The 19,588-nt window shown below is 40.7% G+C and overlaps 1 protein-coding gene across 4 annotated transcripts in view; it reads left to right on the top strand.

Annotated features, from left to right (window-relative positions):
- Positions 1–19,588, top strand: part of PCSK5 (proprotein convertase subtilisin/kexin type 5) — a 452,417-nt gene that overhangs the window by 263,439 nt on the left and 169,390 nt on the right. For all 4 annotated transcript variants that reach the window (XM_082843248.1, XM_082843247.1, XM_082843246.1 and 1 more), the window contains exons 11-12: positions 8,124–8,241; positions 10,142–10,330. In XM_082843248.1, coding sequence (XP_082699374.1) covers positions 8,124–8,241; positions 10,142–10,330 — 307 coding nt within the window. The remainder of the gene's footprint in view (positions 1–8,123; positions 8,242–10,141; positions 10,331–19,588) is intronic.

Genomic DNA, 19,588 nt, shown 5'->3' with positions numbered 1-19,588 from the left:
TGCGAGAGGTGAAATTTCATTGCTCCTTTTCTTATCTGATCTCTTATTTCATTTCACCCCTTCCATAACCTTCTCTGTGGTCTTCCATGCCTGCACCATTGAAGGAACTAGTTCCCCGCCTCAGTCCGTCTGCCATTTCATATCCCATACACCAATGCCAGATCAGTCTTTCTAAAATATTAATTAAATGATGTCATTTCCTTGAATGTTGGCTCCTCCATTACCTCCAGCTTAAATCCATCCATGGGGTTCCAGGCCCACACAGGTTTCTTGAGGAAGCCACCGTTCCAAATATCTCATTCCTTTCCCCATGAATTATACCTCCATGAATCCAAATCTTAGTCTAGGATATAAGAACCATCTCAAGTATTTCTTCTTCTAAGAGAATATGCAGGCTTCATTAGTGGCCTATTTTTCTGAGATTTTACAGAAATTTCCTTATTATTGTCCCTTGTTTGAGTTTTATGTAAATGAAAAGGAGTGTTCATGAGAAGCCTTATATAATGCTTGAAACTTAGAAAGATAAGTGTTAGCTTTCTTCCCAATCAGAAGATGACATTCCCAGCCGCAAGGAATAATTTCTTCTATGTGTCACTCTTTGTAGTTTGCCGACCATCATATCAGCAGTGGGTAATGGCTTCATATCAGGTGAGCCATGGATGTTTGGTGTAGTTAGATGAAATAACCATATCTTTGCAACCTCTGTTAACTACAGAGTATGAAAATACACTCACTTGAAATAAATATCAACCAGAGTTTCTATGCCATTCTTTTATGAGAATTTAAGGAAAAAAAGCAAAAGTAAACGAAAATTAAATGAAGAGTTATCTAAAATAATATGCATAATTCACAAATAAGAATTTTTGACTGCTGGCTCATTAAGATCCCAGTCTGGTAATTGTTTATCCAAGTTATGGACCAAGAAGATCTAGGCTGGGGAGCTATATGGTCAGTCTAATCTTCAATTAGCTTTTACCCAAAGGCCCTTGTAGTACATTTTTTACTTTGTTCTCATCTCTGTCCAAACAATCTTAGTTTCCGAAAAGCAAGCACAGCATCTATGCTTGTATGCCCAGGAATACGTGGCTACGTTTCCCCAAGGTGGTAAAATAGTTTTCCTACCTCCATTCAAGAAATACTAGTCAATTACCTTAAGCAAATTACTTGCCTATTATGACCACCACGTTGGAAGCAAACAAAAGAATGGCCAGAGAAAAGGAGAAAAGAATGTGACATGTTTATCTTTTCTTAAATGCCCTTAAGGGAAGGCAGGCATATCTCCTTAACTCTGTAAATTTTAAAAGATTAGAATAAATATGTACTTTATATATGCATATATAATAAATTGTGTACATATAAATCATGTATAATGAAGTACATTGTACATGGAGGAGAAGAACTCAGCAGTGGTTTCCTAAACTCTTTTTACTTCGTCTCTGTAATGATGAGCCTGTCTGACTACCTGTAGCTGCTAACCAAACACATCCTGAGGGGCGCTTTCAAGTGCAGACCCCGCAGACAGCCAAGTGTCAGTGTCTGGAAACTTTCCACATGCAAGTCCTCGGTAGTGCTGGTGATGGCTGGCATCTTTGGATCCGGCTGGAGTTGTTAGTAGAGACTGTGATTTTAGGAAAAGCAAAGGAAAGCTGGAAACAAACTATGCAAAGTAAGGCAATAAGGCAGGTGCTGGATGCAAGGTTTTCCTGCCCCCAGGGAGTCTGCATCTTGTAGGAAGAGGCAGAAGAAGGCACTGCAACTAGAGTTCTGATTCTCCAAGAAGCTTATGTGCCTTTCACACTGAAATTTAAAGGGTATGTAATGAAGAGATAGATGTCTGAGTAAGGAAAGAGAAGAAAAGGCTAATTCTGCAAGCATCCTGGCTTTCATCTATCGAGATGTTTAAGTGTAGAAGTGCTGACATAGGAGACGGAAGAGTATTACTTTCCGCCTCTTCATGTTTATAAATCTTACATTTTATGTTTTCGTATTTAGCTGTTTATTTCCACTTTAAAAGAAGCAGTACTGAAGCACTTACATTATGCATGTGCAATGGGGTGCGTTGCACACCCTCTGCTTATTGTGCACGTTTGGTCTGGCTTGATTAGTAGGTGCAGGAGGCACACGGTCTCTGGTGGGAGCAGTTATTTCAGAACAGGTGGTTCAGCACATTGAGGATCAAAGAACCCAAAGGTGCGAGGACTCTGACAGCTGCAGGAGCTCTCTGATCTCAGTCCGAGTTTCAACCCCACCCTGCAGATCAGGCAGCCCCCCTCAAGACAGGAATTTGCATTTCGCATAACGACCTCTCAGTCTGGTGGTTTACCCTTAGGTATCAATAGAATAGCAACAGCCTGACTGATGGCAGAAGACACCCCACTGTCACGGTTGGCATCCAGTTCTCCCGCAGTCCACTCTCTTCCCCTTATTTCCTACTAAGTTGACTGCTAATGCCCATCCCCCGCTGACCACTCACCCCACACGCTGGGGCTGCTGGTTTCCTCACTGCGCCAAAGAACCACACCCAGACCTGATGATTATTTAACTGGGAGGTTCCATCCTGGCACCTGGTTGTCCTCCCTGCATCTCCACCTCACTGAATCTGATGTGGACACCAAAGCCCAGGCCAAATATCACCTTCCCTTCTTGGGTCATCTTACCTGACTCCAAATTTCAGCTAACATTTATTGAGTACTTTGTGTAGAGCAGGCTCTAGTAGTTGCTTTACATCCATTTTCTTTTTTACTGATTTCTGACCCTTTTGAAGTCTTTTTACACTTACACGGTGACTACGCAGTTATCGCTTTTACTTGTTTCTTAGTGAAATCATAGAGTTATTCTTGTCTCATCTCCTGCTGGCCTGAGAACACATAGCAGTTTCTGTTTCTTTTGGAACCTCATTGTTTTGAATACGTAGTAGGTGCTCCAAGCCCCACGAGTGATATCATAATTAATGGTATAAATTCTTAGCTTCTATTGGTGAAGTGTATTGAAATTGACCCTTTCTAAGAATTGAATCATTAAACCTAATTTATCAACCATCTTTTATATTTTGATGATCACGTGCATCTCAACAACTACAAGTTCAGGATGCCCATACATCTTCTAGTTACTGGATTATTGATATTAAAAGATGTGAGAGCTCTGTGCCACCCCATAAGAGCATCACCTTACTCCCTTGGTTCCACGTGGGGTAGCCGCTCTCCTGGTTTGTCCATGAATGAAGGCTTTCCCCGGGACACAGGATTTCAGTGCTAAAACCAGGACACCTCTGGGTAAACCTCGGCATTTAGTTGTGTTAGTCATAAGAAACGATTTCCCCAGTGGAAGAAATTGGCTGTACTTTTATATTAAATGCTCAGGAATGGATAGCTGTCACTTAGTTGTATTTTTTTCAGTCACAGGCAAAATTTTTAATCTCTCATAGGCAACTTGGATGGTTTTTGTTGTTGTTTGCCCTCCTTTACACTGGATGCTACATAGCATTGTCTGTACATCTGACAGCTGGTAGCAGAAAGCCTTACTTCAGGAACCTCAGAAACTTAAAAAAAAAATCACACACACAACTTTTTCCAATCAATTACTTTAGTATATAGCGAGTGCTTTACTAATAGCCATTTTAGAGTTATGAAATATATATTCAGTATGGTATTTTTCTAAAAACGATTTAAAATAGCTGGCATCAGCAAGGATGTCCGCTAAGAGAGATAGAAGTACACCAAATTTCCCTGGTGATAGCTTCCTGTGCCCGAAACTTCTAATTTTTCTTTTCCTACTGAGCTTTCTAACTTTTCTTTAGAACTGACTTTTTTAGGTCTCATAGCTAGCACTGTAGTCTAAATTAAGTGTATCTGCTTTTGAACTTTGCAATTGTTTACTTGTGTATTTAATGATTCGCTCCTCTTGGCACTTCCGGTCTCATCAGAAGATGGAAATATACCTGCCGGAGAACATCATCTATTTTCCTGCCTTCTCTCGGCCATCTGACTAGTCCAAGCAGGGAAGCTTTTGGATTACTTGGCATAAAAACTAGTTAACCTTCTGGCGCCAGGCAGTTCCACTTTTCGGAACTTACCTGCAGAAACAGTCATGCAGCCTAATGGAACAAATATAATGCTAAGCAAGTTTTTCAGATTCCCTTTATTAAGCTTGTTCAGCAGCATTCTACCAAGAGATAAATGTACTTTCTGAAATATATTTCTTAACTGTGCTTCGAGATCTTTAGTTAATCTATATACATGCTTTGTTCCCTCCACGTCTTTCTAAATATTGAATTCAAAGAATTTTGTATTTGGCACAGTGCTTGCACAGAGAGGTCCCACTTGATCATCACGAAGTTACTTTCAGGCTCAGGATTTGCTCTGATCTTGGCATGAGAAACGTGCATGGATAAAACTATTTTAGTTCTGGAATGGCCATATCACAACCAGTTGTTTGCATGGTGTATTTGCTATACAGGTAATCATAAACTTTAAAAATAGGAATATTGGCTCTGTACTTGAATACATTTTGAGTATTAATGATGACTTTATAGTAGTCAGTCACAAAAAGAACAGAGCTCCTAATTCCCCCTTACAATTCTCCTAAAAACACTTTATGCCACTTGGTGAATTAAAGAAAATTTCTCTAATCAGTTACATTCATTCACTTCACAAATACATATGGAACCTCATCTCTAAGCCAGCCGTTCTGCAGCCACTGTAAGAAATCATACTCCATGGGGCATGCTAACAGTGGTAACAGCGTGATGGGCAAGACTTGACTCAAATGGTTGACTCAAACAAAACAGTGTTTCTGAATTTATAGCTAATTTTAGAATGTGAAACTTTATATTATATAAAAAATTATTACATGTCAGTTATATCAGAAAAATGACTAGTGCTCCCATACCATTTAATGGCTTGTTTCCCTGTTGACACCATGTTTTGAAGGAGTTTATCTGCCCAACACATTCATTGTGTAATTATCTTCTCATTAGTATTTGCCAAAAACCAAACAAATAACTGCCCATCAGAATACACAGAGTTGATATATTGTCAGCACCGCCCCCCCAAAAAACAGAAGAAATAAATTTATTTCATTTTTTTCTTAGACTGTGTATCATGATTGTGGGCAGATACACAATTTCAGGTATCTTAAAATAATTTAAAATACTGAAAAGCTCCGTTACTGATTCAATGGACTTCAATGATCTCTTCTGATTCCCTCATTTATTAATATTTTATTAATATACACTTTTTTTTCTGTTGACCTGCCAGTCTGTAGTTTTACTGCAGCTACTCAGCCTCTGTTCTGAGCACCTCCTTTGAGTGTTGCGTGAACAGACCTTGCCTCTGGAGGGTAGGAACTGAATCGGAAACCGAAACAAATTTACGGCCTTCATAAAGACTCAAGGTGCTTTTCTACTTAACTCGAGTGGTTGTTTAACAGTCATGAAGTGTTTGTTGTATTTGATGACTCTGTGTGTTAATTTATGTCCTAAAGGTTAAGTTGACAGTTATTGGGGGTGGGGGGTGGGGAGGTAGGGAACAGCAGCGTGCACAGCTGAGCTGGGGCCCAGGCACCCACTCTGTAGACTATTCAAAGCCCTTACCCTCCCCAGGCCCCCACTTACCCTCTTCCCTACTCCCCTCACATCAATCAAATCTCTTATCTCATTTCCCTAAACTGAGACTAAATGATAAATTGTACGGGTTTAAAACCGCTTGACGCTAGTCTGGGGATATTCGTGCACCATGCAGAGTCAGCCTAGTATTGTGTCTTCGGCAATAATTTCAATTCCTCCAGGGAAAGAAAATACCTTAGAGTATTCATGATGAAATGATATAGGCTATGGTTAAGTGATAAGTGACAACATAGGGTTTCTATGAACTTTAACAAAAGATCTCCACAATTTCGTTTCCTTAAGCCCAAATTTGACATTTCTCCTCTATTATGTGGGTTACTCTGTATCTTTTTTAATTAAGGCGGCAAGCTTACCTCACATAATACTATATAAATAAAACTAAATAGAATTTTTAGTAGCATTTACCGACTTGTGATGAGTTCTATTTTATTCTTTTCTGGATGTATTTACAAGTTTTTACAATGAACATACATTACTTTTTAATCAAGAAAAAAATCACTTATAATAAAAGTTACAAAAGTACATGTATAAAAATCCTAAATATATCCTTGCCATAGCAAAGTACTTTTATTCTGTTTTATTCAGTATGTCCTGTCTGGCTGAGTATCTGATATAACAATGAGCACTTCCATTTGTATAGTTCTTTACACAGATTTTCTCATATAGGATATATAATAATAATCAATTTAGTAATGGTGATGGGATAGATAATAATATCCCCACACAAGGAAATTGTGGGTTAGATATTTTATCGTGTTTGCCAAAAGTTATATGATCAGCCAACAGCAGAAATGGAGCAGTATTTCTGAATCCTAGCACAATTTTCCTTTTTATATGCTGTGATTTCCTCCCATGTGTGTAAAGTTCTGCTCACTTCCATGAAACAGATAAAGACATATAAGTCCTAGTTCCTACCATCAAGCAGTTTCTAATACATTTGGGGTAAAAAGACATGCTGACAGAGAGTTAATTAGCAATTCAATAGATGACACAGGTAGAAAGTGCAGTGCATAATACGGTGCCTGGCACGTACAGAAGGCACTCAAGAAATGTTGGATAGGTGGATGGATGCATGGATAAATAGATGGATGCATGGACGGATGGATGAATGGATGGCTGGCTAGATGGGCAGAAGGGCAGATGGATTGACAAATGAATTAAAGCTATAGGTCTAGAAAGGAGAAAATTCACTCATCACAGATGGTTGAAATTCAGTAAATGTCTATTGACTTTTATTGGTCAGAGACTATTTCAAGAAGAAGATAGACTAGCTAGGCCTTCAGGAACTTAGAAGAGTAGAGTTTGACTCTGCAGAGAGGATGAGTGAGGGAACTGCAGGCCGAGGGCTCAGCATGAGCAAAGGCAGTGAGGCAGAAAGAGCAAGATATGACTGGGACTGCAGAGGAGTGACTGACCTTGCTAACGCAAAAGGTTTGCTGAGGAGGTTGTTTTGAAAGTAGAATGGGACTCTATCATAGAATATCTTGAATTTCAAGCTGAAGTATTTAAATAATCCATAAGCATGGGCATCTCTAGACATTTCTGCATAAAGTAATTCGTGTCATAAGGAAATGTTTTAGGCAATAAATCTGGTTGAAGTAGGACTCTGTGTTAAATATAAAGATATGAGAGAGTTTAATGCAAGGTGGAGATTTTAAGCATTCAACTGGGATTTTAAAGTATTTTTAGAAAGAGCTGCAAATGTAGATCTCAATGTATTATCATTAAAATATTCCTATATGTAATTGAAACTTCTGAGACAGTTATGTCAAATTTAGCTTTAGATCAATAGGTATTTCTCATTGAGAGCTAAAAGTTTATAACATTCGAGGATAAGAAGCTGGCATAAAAGTCTAGAGGCCTCCCAATATTTCATGCATGAAGTCTAATAAATTTTTCATATGCCAGAGGAAAGATAATAATTTATGTCTTGCAGGATTTTCAACCAAAATACTAGATAGGTCAGAAAATTTGTATTTTTGAAGTTGTATACACTTCTCTTTAAACCTACTAATTATTTTATCTTACAAAATTGGTGATGTTATCACTTGAATACAAGTGGTTAACAGTGAGGCCTGGGAGTAAATCTATGTGGGTTAGAATTTGGCTCAACCACTGAATTGCTGGTCAATCTTAGCCTAGTTTCTCTCTTTCCTCAGTTTTCTCATCCATGAATGATAATAATAATAGCACTAACATCTTAAGATTGTTGGGAGAATTAAACGTAAAAATATGGACTAGTGCCTGCCATGTAGTAACAATTCATAAATGGTAGTCATGTTACTAGTTATAGAACATATTCAATGAATAATATGCATTCATCTTATTTTCTTATGATTGTTTACTTGTTTTATTTGTTTTTTTAATCATTGCTAGAGAGAAAGCTTGGCTCCTGTAGGGTTGTGTCTGGGTTTTCTACTGTGTGAAAGTATAACTCAACATATATGACCTAGGTTGCTGCTAACTACGGTAAAGCTGACCAACTTCTTGCCTTCTGTAGTGAGCCATCTCTACGGATTTGGACTGATGGATGCGGAAGCCATGGTGATGGAGGCGGAAAAGTGGACCACTGTTCCCCAGCAGCACGTGTGTGTGGAGAGCACAGACCGGCAAATCAAGTAATGTTTGCTGCAAGCAGACAGCATGACAGTGCCCTGAAAGAGATTAGGCCAGTGCAGTTATCTTGAGACAGCCCTGTGTTGCACATGGAGGATAGAAACTTGTGTAGTATTTTTCTAATGTAATTATAAAATTCTAATAGAATGTCTAAGACCCTAAGCCATTAAATACACACTAGTATAACCCAAGGATCCTTAAAAGGAAAACGTATCTTACGGGGGGGGGGGGGGAGGGGAGACCCTTACAGATGGGCATTCTTCAAGTTTCTACTCTGTCAATATTTCTAATCGATGGTAGAAGTATTCTCCATATTTTATGGTAGAAATATTCCCCATAAGTTGGTATACTCCCAAAACGAAACCTTATGTTCTGGAAACTTAACTGCACACCATGTAGTTCTCGGAAGATTGATGCAGGACGCACAGTAAAAGAGATTGCAGTTTACTCAGATTCCAGGGCCTCGTCCCCTGTTTCAGCGTCACAAACTTGGAGGCTATGCTGATTGGATTCATCAAGTGATAGTGAAGTCTCTCCTAGGTGCTGAATCCGAAGAATAGGATTTATTTTAGTGATTTTATTAGTAATTTGCTTTCAGCTTTCTTTTTAGGGAGTTAGCTCGGAAAAATACGTAAGAACTTTGGTTTGTAATAAAACTAGAGCCATTATCATTCTTGAGGAACTTGTTAGGAAGCAGAAATAAGTGGACTAAGTTTTTTTTTTTCCCATTCTACCCATTTGTGGCAAAGAATAAGAGAAAAAAAAAAAGAAGTAACAAGTTAACCGGTATTTACTGAGCTCTTACTACAGGTCAAGCCAAGTGTTAGAAACAATGTGTTTCCTTCTTAAAACTTTATAACAACTTGGGTATTATTCCCTTTTGACAAAGGAGGAAATGGGATCAAATGGAATAATTGTTTATTCATTCACAAATTCATTTACCAATTCAGCAACAATTTTTCTTGCTATCAAGCACTTACTGGCTATCAAGCACTGGGCTAGATAATTAGGGATAGAAACAGGAATAAGAAATGCCTCCTGCCCTTGTGGAGCTTACAGTCTAGCGGGGGAGTCGAACCAAAATAATATAATAAGTAGATCATTACAAATGACAATAAGTCAATGCTGAAAATAAAAGGGGTAGTAAATAAAAGGTGGGAACCTGTTTTTCCTATGGTTCAGTGACCATCTTAGAGAGTGAAATTTAAGCTTTGACTATGAAAGAAGAGTCAGCCATAGGAACAGCAGCAAAAAAGCACTAGAGGCAGAGTAGTGTATGCAAAGTGGCTGAGGTAAACTTGAATTATCCCAGAGCTTGAACCAATGCTAGTGTGGCTGGAACCCAGTGTTCAAGGGGCACAGTGGCACAGGAGGAAGCTTGTGAAGAAGACAGGAGCCTGTAGGCAAGTGGAAGAGTGTGCGCTTGGCTTGTAGAGAAAGGAAATGGTAGACCAGGGATTTGAATCAAGGTCACAGTCATCCCCAAGCCTCCACTGTACCACAGTACCCTATACTGGTGGTTCCCAAAGTGGATTCCACAGATCAGCAACATCCCTATCGCCCGGGAACTTGTTGGAAAGGCATATTCTTGTGACCCACCCCAGCCTTACTGAATCAGACACTCCAGCACCAGGGCCCAGCGATCTATCTGAACAAGATTGATATCCACTACCTGCCTGAAGATAAAAGAACCTTCATGCCTCCTTTCCTCTCACTTGCACCTTTCCCACCCTAACTAGGGTTACTCCCTTAAACGACCTAATCATTTGGGTAATGACACTGTGTCCCTTAGTCTCCAGCGACCACGGCTTGCATTGCATCATGCGGTCCTTCCAGGCCTGCAGGCTCACGCAGCCGAGCTCTGCCTCGTGCTCTGCTCAAACCCCCTTCTCTCTGTTGCAGGACAGTTCGGCCCAACAGTGCGGTGCGCTCCGTCTACAAAGCGTCGGGCTGCTCCGACAATCCCAACCACCACGTCAGCTACCTGGAACACGTAGTTGTGCGCATCACCATCACCCACCCCAGGAGGGGAGACCTGGCCATCTACCTGACCTCGCCCTCAGGAACCAGGTCCCAGCTTTTGGCCAACAGGTACAGACATGGCCCCTGACCGCCAGTGTGCGGGGGTCACAGTGATGCCCAGCGACTCTTTCAGCTCAAAAAAGTCCGCTGTGCTTTATTTTCTATTTTTTCAGAAGTCGAGGATTGTGCATGTACATATATTGTAGGATCATGATTCTCTATACAATTATTAATGGTTACTTTCCATTTACAGTTATTACAAAATATTGGCTGTAGTCCCTGTGTGGTACGGATAATCCGTGAGCCTATCATAGACCCAATAATTTGTACCTCCCACTCCCCAACCCATATATGACCTCTCCTATCCCGTCCACTAGTTTGTTCTCTAAATCTGTGAGTCTGCTTCTTTTTGTGTTATATTCACTAGTTTATTGTAGTTTTAGATTCCATATGTGAGTTATATCATACAGTATTTGTCTTTCTCTGACTTATTTCACTTAGTGTAATGCTCTCCAAGTTCAACCATGTTGCTGCAAATGGCAAAAATTTCATTCTTTTTTATGGCTGAGTAGTATTCCAGTGTGTGTGTGTGTGTGTGTGTGTGTGTGTGTGTGTGTGTGTGTGTGTACGTACCACAGCTTCTTTATCCATTCATCTGTTGATGGACACTTAAGTTGCTTCCATATCTTGGCTATTGTGAATAGTGCTGCTCTGAACATTGGGGTGCATATATCTTTTCAAATAACAACCTGATTAAAAGATAGGCAGAAGAACTGAACAGACATTTTTCAGGCAGAAGAACTGAATAGACATTTTTCCAAAGAGGAAATGCAGATGGCCAACAGGTACATGAAAAGATGCTCAACACTGCTAATCATCAGAGGAAATGCAAATCAAAAGCACAATGAGATATCTCCTCACACCTGTCAAAATGGCCACCATCAAAAAGAACACAAGTAACAGATGTTGGCGAGGGTGTGGAGAAAAGGGAATCCTTGTATACTGTTGGTGGGAATGTCAGTTGGTGCAGCCACTGTGGAAAACAGTATGTAGGTTTCTCAGAAAAACTAAAAACAGAACTACCGTATGACCCAGCAATTCCATTCCTGGGTATAAATCAAAAAAAAAAAACCCAAAGACATTAATTCAAAAATATACAGCTGTTCTTTAATTTCTTACTACCCTAAAAACTGGGTGGGGCCGGGGGGAGCGCCACTTACACATCATGATGGGATGGTCATAGCTCTCACTGCCCACACATAAACAGAGAGTGCAAAGCCGCCTAGAATCTGTACGCATGGAACAGTATAACATTTAAGAGGTGGGTAATATTAAAAGGATGCTGCAGAAAAATTGAGGGCCGCCTGTTGTTCTTTATCCTATAAAAGAAGTGCAGAACACTAAATCCTTAGGCCTCTGCGATGCCCTCCCCTGCCCTTAAGTGTCTGCTGGCATTTGTTACAGATTAACTGAATGCTCTTGCCAGAGCACTTTCCAAAGTTAAAGGAAATTCTGTTTGTTTTAAAACAGGTTTTGGCAGATTTTTTTCTACAAAGATTCAGTTAGTAAATGTTTTGAGCTTTGCAGGCCATGTGTTTATTGCCACTACTCAACTCTGCCATTAGAGTGCAAAAGCCACTGTAAACAATATAAATGAATGTGTATGGCTGTGTTCCAATAACAACTTTATTTACACAAACAGCCTAAGGGCTGGATCTGGTTTGAGGACTGACTGTAGTTTGCTAACCACTGTTTTAAAGGTTGGCCCTTTAGTCTTTATTGGCCAAGAGGGCACTTACTTTTTCTTAGTAGCCTCTTCCTTTCCCCATACTTCCTCCAAACATTTCTCCAGCAGGTAATTGCATTGCCAGGATCCTGCTGAAAGGCCAGAATGTTCTAACACAAGTTTTCTTTTGCTTCACTGGCTTTTCAAGTGGTTGAGAGCATGGGTGGGGGATACTTGTCAACAAGTGGGACCAGATGGGGAAATGTCAGATTGCCTTATACACCCCATTCCCATTATGGTTCTAAAATACAAGCTACAGCCAAAAGCCTGTAAGTTTCTTTCATTTGATGTTTCTCTCCAAGAGGAACATTTAATAGGGGCAAAAACCTTATTGTCAAAGGCCTATGCAGTCCAAATGAAAGCCAACCTCTTATGTTGACACAGCCGCCTGTCCGCATGCCAGGTGTCCACAGCAGTAGTATCTCTGTTAGGACAATGACAAGATGCCAGACGAGTTGAGAGGCCAAGGCCAGTGCAAGCCTGCAGAGCTGAAAGTCAGACTGAGGAATTACCAGTTGCTTTTCAAAATCTCCAACTTCATCTGCTGTAGGACAGTGAGAAAAACAGAGAGCAGTAGCACTTCTTGGTGACAGTGACTAGGAGTACAGATTCCAGAGTCTTTCACTGCATTTTATTTCTGTGTTCAGAAGTCTTCTTGTGTTTGTCTTTAAAACCTAATGTCTTCTGTTAGGGCATAGGGAAACTTGGGCTTCGTACTCTATGAAGCGCAGTTTGCCAGGTTAAGGGTATGCAGGTGCAAGGAACTGAAGGATGCTTCGGTATCTCAGTCGCTGGGCACGCCCTCCTCCCTCCACAGACAGGGGTCTCAGCTGCCGCCAGGTCATCGCTGCTACCTGCCTGAGGCTTCTCTCCAGCGAGCAAGGCCTGCAGATGCCCAATTCTATGATTAGTGGAGGTCACACCAGCTGTTGTTACCAAAACCAGGGAAGACCTTTTTCTTGATGTTTTTCTTTTTTTCTTTATTGCTGTGCATTTGCATGGAACTTGAAGTATCCAGGTGATCCCTGGTGAAGTACGAAGGTTGGCTTCACACATGTGCAGCTCTTCTCCCTGGAGCCCCCTCCGTTGTAGAAAAAACAGTCCCTCCACAGTTGCTGTTTGCTTGGAAAACTCAGTCCCTTCAGCCTTTCTGGGCTCTTCCTGCATATTTCAGTATTTCTTGTTGGCTTCCCTGGAAATGACTTCAGTGAGGAAACTTGTGAGCTGGGGAGCTGGGGGTTGCATCACAGGCATTTGGTGGATTACAGTGTCGCTGGCTTCAGTCTTGCATGCATTCTTCAACAGCAGACATCCGCTTTGCTCTTTGCAAAGTGCTGATCGCCAGAGTGCTACATGACTTGTGTCAGAGAAAAGAAACAGGCATTTCAGATGCTCGGTGACCGATCTTGGCGGTTTACTTTAGCCTCTCCCATCATTACCTCCTGGGAATAAGATCTGCACTCAGAGTGCACTTCTTGGTCTGGAGCATTTCTTAAAGTGCTCTTCTTTTTGTCTGTCTTCCATCTCAGTGCTGAAAATAAGTAGCCACCCCAGAAAAGGTAGACAAATTGGAGTGGACGGAGGGGACTGGAGGCACCGAGAGATGTAAACAGATGTTATGAATTCATTTGTCCATAGCTCCCCAAAAACACTGCTTTCAGCATCTGACCCTTTAATTGTAAAACAGCTACACCTGGTCCCAAAGCCACGTCTGCCCACCTTCCAGGGCCTGGCTCCCCTGTCCTTGTTGTACTTGACGCTAGTAGCATCCCTCCTACTGAGGCAGCTAAGGGAAGACCGTTTCCTTTGGCATCTTTTCCTTCTGGACTATTCCAAAGCTTTCATTTTATGAGAGGAAATCTCTACTCAGAACTTCCCAGTCTCTCACCTCATGACAAGGAATCCTCATGTCCTCTCACCTTGGCCCTGTTTCAAATCACATTCCTAGGATTGGGAACTGAAGGCCAGAAGCATCGACAAGGGGGTGGGCAGGCTGTGAAGGGAAGGTCTGCTTTGCTCCTGGTGACCTTCCTGTTGGCCTGCAGGGCAGTGATACCTTTCCTCAAGGAAAAGGTGATGAGGTCAGGGTTTAGAAGGGATTTGTATGGCAGAGATTTTTTTTTAATTTATTTCTTTATTGAAGTATAGTTGATTCACAACGTTGTGTTAATTTCTGCTGTACAGCAAAGTAATTCATTTATACATATATTCTTTTTCATATTCTTTTCCATTATGTTTTATCACAGGATATTGAATGTAGTTCCCTGTGCTATTACAGTAAGAACTCGTTGTTTATCAGTTCTATGTGTAATAGTTTGCATCTGCTAACCCCAAACTCTCAGTCCTAATCCATCCCTCCCCCACCCCCCTCGGCAACCACAAGTCTGTTCTCTGTGTCTGTGAGTCTGTTTCTGTTTCATAGGTAGGTTCACTTGTGTCATATTTTAGATTCCACATGTCAGTGATATCATATGGTGTTTGTCTTTCTCTTTCTGACTTACTTCACTTAGTATGATACTCTCTAGTTGCATCCATGTTGCTGCAAATGGCACAATTCTGTTCTTTTTTATGGCTGAGTAGTACTCCATTATATACATGTACCACATCTTCTTGATCCATTCATCTGTGGATGGACATTTAGGTTGTTTCCTTGACTTGGCTATTGTGAATAGTGCTGCTATGAACATAGAGGTGCATGTATCTTTTCGAATTATAGTATTGTCCAGATATATGCCCAGGAGTGTGATTGCTAGATCATATGGTAGCTCTGTTTTTAGTTTTTTGAGGAAGCTCCCTACTGTTTTCCATAGTGGCTGCACCAATTTACATTCCCACCAACAGTGTAGCAAGGTTCCCTTTTCTCCACACCCTCTCCAGCATTTGTTACTTGTAGACTTTTTAATTATGGCTATTCTGAGTGGTGTGAGGTGGTACCTCCTTGTAGTTTTGATTTGAATTTCTCTAATAATTTGCTATGTTGAGCATCTTTGCATGTGCCTATTGGCCATCTGTATGTCTTCTTTGGAGAAATGTGTATTTAAGGTCTTCTGCCCATTTTTCGCTTGGGTTATTTATTATTTGTTGTTGAGTTGTATGCGCTGTTTGTATATTTTGGAAATTAAGCCCTTGTCGGTCACATTATTTGCAGATATTTTCTCCCATTCCACATGTTGTCTTTTCATTTTGTTTATGGTTTCCTTTACTATACAAAAGCTTGTAAGTTTGATTAGGTCCCATTTGTGTTTTTTTTTTTGTTTTGTTTTTATTTCTATTGCCTTGGGAGACTGACCTAAGAAAACACTGGTATTATGATTTATGTCAGAGAATGTTTTGCCTATGATCTCTTCTAGGAGTTTTATGGTGTCATGTCTTATGTTTAAGTCTTTAAGCCATTTTGAGTTTATTTTTGTGTATGGTGTGAGGGTGTGTTGTAACTTCATTGATTTACATGCAGCTGTCCGCCTTTCCCAACACCACTTACTGAAGAGATTCTTTTTCCCAGCATATATTCTTGCCTCTTTTGTCGAAGATTAATTGACCGTAGGTGTGTGGGTTTATTTCTGGGCTCTCTGTTCTGTTCCACTGATGTATATGTCTGTTTTTGTGCCTGTACCACACTGTGTTGATTACTGTAGCTTTGTAGTATTGTCTGAAGTCTGGGAGGGTTGTGCCTCCAGCTTTGTTCTTTTTCCTCAGGATTGCTTTGGCAATTCTGGGTCTTTTATGGTTCCATATAAATTTTAAGATTATTCTAGTTCTGTGAAAAATGTCATGGGTAATTTGACACTGTATTAAATCAGTGATGTATTTAATACAGGTGTATTAAATCTGTAGATTGCTTTAGATAGCATGGCCATTTTAACAATATTAATTCTTCCAATCCAAAAGCACGGGATATCTTTACATTTCTTTGAATCTTTCATTTCCTTTATTAATGTTTTATAGTTCTCAGCATATACATCTTTCACCTCCTTGGTCAACTTTATTCCTAAGTATTTTATTTGTGTGTCAGAGATTATTAATGAGGGCAATAAATAGTTCCCCTGTTGGACACTTATCTTTCTTTGAAAGAAGTCAAGATTTCTGAGGAGGACCACGTAAAGCAGAGAACACTGTGCAGTTAAAAGATAGGAATTCTGAAAGGTTTAAAACACATGGTTTTCCTAGTGGGGTCATTTGAGATGAAGAGGTAGAGCTGTGGTGGCGAAGAGTCGTCCCCATTTGATCCCTCCTGTTTCTCCATGAGGCAGAACTCTTCACAGTGGCCTGTGCACTGGCTGCTGTGAGAAGGAAGGATGCTGAGATTCAGCTCAGACTCAGAATCCAAGGCTCACTTGGCATCATCTCCCCTTAATGATGCAAAAACTAGACATACAGACAAGGAGAATAAACTAGGAAGGAAGCTGAGAGGACAGCAACTCCCATGCATTATTACCTTCATTTCAGTATTGACAAAATCTGTGTCCTGGTCTTGGGACCAGAAAATGCTATCCATAACAGTACATTCCCAAAAGAAAGGGGTCATGGTCAGCTTACCAGAAGTCCACATTTTCCTAAACTTTTCAGTAAGGAGTGTCTTCAACATTGCTTATGCCCTCACCATGACAATTCCTAGGGAACTGGTTTTCAGCGAGGTCGTTGAAGATGTTGTCAGTGTGGGCCGTCTGGAGCCCCTCAGTGCTTCCCTGTCCTGGCTGCCGGGCACTGGCTGGAACTCCTGTGGAGAACAGCTGTTCCAGGAAGCACGGTCTACCCGAGCATCTGCAGGTGCTGAGCCCTGGAAGGCACTCAGCAGCGTTCAGCTAGTCGAGCTCGAGCCGCATGCCCCATTAGCCCAGCAGGCAACCCCCCCACCCCCCCGCCCCCGGGGCAGGCCAGGTTGATGGTTTAGTGGGTGGGAGCCCCGAGTAAACAGAGGCATCCTGGAATGGACAGTTAGTGCCTTCTCTTCCCTTTGTTTTCTCCTGTCTTCCCACCCTTCTGCTCCTCCTTCTGGCCTGTTCACCCTGCCTAACAAAAAACCAAACTGAATAATCGACACAAATGCTTTCCTTCTAGGGGGACTGTGGGGATCTGGCATGGGTAGGGGCAATCAGGTGGGCTTGGGTCCCTTTAAAACAGATGCAAGAGCAACTCTAGATGTAAGCCTTTATACGACCACATGTTCAAATTCTGCTTGCCTACATATTTTCCAACAAAAAGCTTATCCCATCAGATTCTTCCTTCAACTGCATTTGTTAGAATTATGAAAACCTGGCTTTTTTTTCTTCCCCTAAATACACCCCCTTTCCCCAATTCATTGAGTTTTAGATTTAGTTTAGCTGTATTGGCTCTCTGTTCCAAATTTTGGCCTCCGACTGAAAGCTGAAACTTTGCCTCCCTTTCTAAATTTGATTACAGATGAGTATCTCTGCTTCTAATTATGGTCTTAAGTAGAAAGAAGGTACACTTTCTCATCTGCACAACCTATAGGGTTCTATAATTAACTGTGTTTAACTGGTGTTTCTATTTGAATATTTTTGTCCCTGCCCAAATGTTCAATGACAGACTACTGACATTTTGTAAAGTGTCCTGCTGTATAAATGTATGTGTGACTTGCAGAATTACACTTTTGCTGTGGAAGTTTTACATTCCAGTAAGGCCTCACCATAAGAATAACCCTCTTCCTTTATTCAAAAGAAGGTACAGCCTTTGGAGCTTAGAGCTGGGATTGTCTTGATCTCACCCATTTTTACGTTCGACTTTGGAAAAGTGATTCTTTCACCTAGAAAACAGACATAGCAGTATCTGCCTCACAGGGTTGTTACAAGTAGTGAATAACATACAGCAAGCTCCTAGCATAGTAAGCACTTATAAGTGCTAACCCTTCTTTATGCAGTGCTTTTCAAAGCACGTGGTGAGTGACTGTCACAAACAGCTGGCCAGGTCTCTCCCAGAGAGGCTGATTCTAAAGGTCTAGGTGAGGCCCGTGAATGTGCATTTCTAATAAGCTCCCAGGTGATGCTGAAGCTGCCCATCCACAGACCAGACTTTTAAATGGCACCGATTTCAAAGATCACCCAGCTTTTTCAAACACATTCTTCTTATTTTCATGTCATCAAAAAACTTGTGAGCAGTATGCTGCTGGCTGCTGTGAAAGTCATTTACAAAGGAGTTTATAATGTAAAACAGATATTTAGATAGAAGCCATCTACTATTAAAGAATATATCTTCAAGACGATTAAGCACTTACGTCATGTACCCACAAGAAGGAATGCATTTCGGGGTTGGTAAGTTAGTAAGAATGTGCACGTTGAAAGTTTTTTAGAAAACTCACCTTTTTAGGTATTCCAAACCTCTAGAACCAGTACCTTTCTCTCAACCTTTCTTAAAGAAGCAATTTAGATTAGAAGAGAGAGAAAAACTTAATAGTGTGTTTTAAGTACCGTTTCAGAAGCAAATTATTTACAACTTACAAAAGCCGAACATCTCAAGAAAATCAGAAGCTCCGTTACAACTAAGCCAAATGAGTGCTTTAAGCATCCTATCAGCCTTAGGTTAAATTGTGATGAAGCACTAAAAATATTAAAAATCAAAAAAGAGAACCAAAAGAAAGAAGGCGACTTCCAAAATATTGGTTTAATGTCTAATTCTGTAGTGAACACAAATACTGTCTGTGTAGTCGCGGATGATTCTGAAATTAAGATCCATTTACAGTTTGAGAAATAATTGTATGATAACACATAGCTGTCAGTGCTTACAAAGTGTCTTGTTATTTAGTTGCCATAACATCAGAGAAGCATGTTGTAGCCTTGACACATTGGCTAGACTCTTTAAGGGAAAGGGGGAAAGAAAGCTTACAGTAATTATATGAGTTATTTCCTGAGTTAATTCCTCAAAAGGACGTACTACATTTAATGGCAGTCCTTCCTACCAATCTTCATCAAAGTAATTGAAAACCGCTCACAGGGGTAGGGCTGTGGGCACCGTTTTAATAGCTGGATACATGATTTGTGCCCCTGCATGCATATATCATTTCATCGAGCACATGATTGTGAAGTCAAGTTGACGGAACAGGGTTCACTGCAACAAGAGATGTGGACACGGGTATGGAGTTAATGTACTCCAGCTTTCAGCACACTGGCCCTGCTTTATTGACATTTGATCCACACTAATAATGTTGGCATGTGTCTCTTTTCTTCACTGTTGGCACAGCACAGACGTTCAGACAGAGCACTGGACTTTTTAGTTGATAAACGAAGACCACACAATTAGAATCTCTTTAGCGCCGTCCAGTGATTTGACACTTGGTTTGAGCAAGTATGTTCTTTGCAACACAAATCTCGTCTACTACCTACATTACCTTTTGTTATATGCAGATGATGCAGGGTTTTTAAATAGTACAACACGAAAAATAGCGAATAGTTTTAAGTACTGAACCAGAGTAAAAATAAAAGGGTGGGGATTAGAAAAGTCAATGCCCAGCTAGTTGAAACAACAATAACAATCAGTGTCTATTTCTCTCCCCGTCAACTCTTTTAGCAAAATGCAGTGATCGTGTT

Source organism: Leucopleurus acutus, assembly GCF_964270905.1.
Source record: "Leucopleurus acutus genome assembly, chromosome: 7".
NCBI lineage: Eukaryota > Metazoa > Chordata > Mammalia > Artiodactyla > Delphinidae > Leucopleurus > Leucopleurus acutus.
The sequence above is the reverse complement of the archived record's forward strand: the minus strand, read 5'-3'. Positions and strand labels throughout refer to the sequence as shown.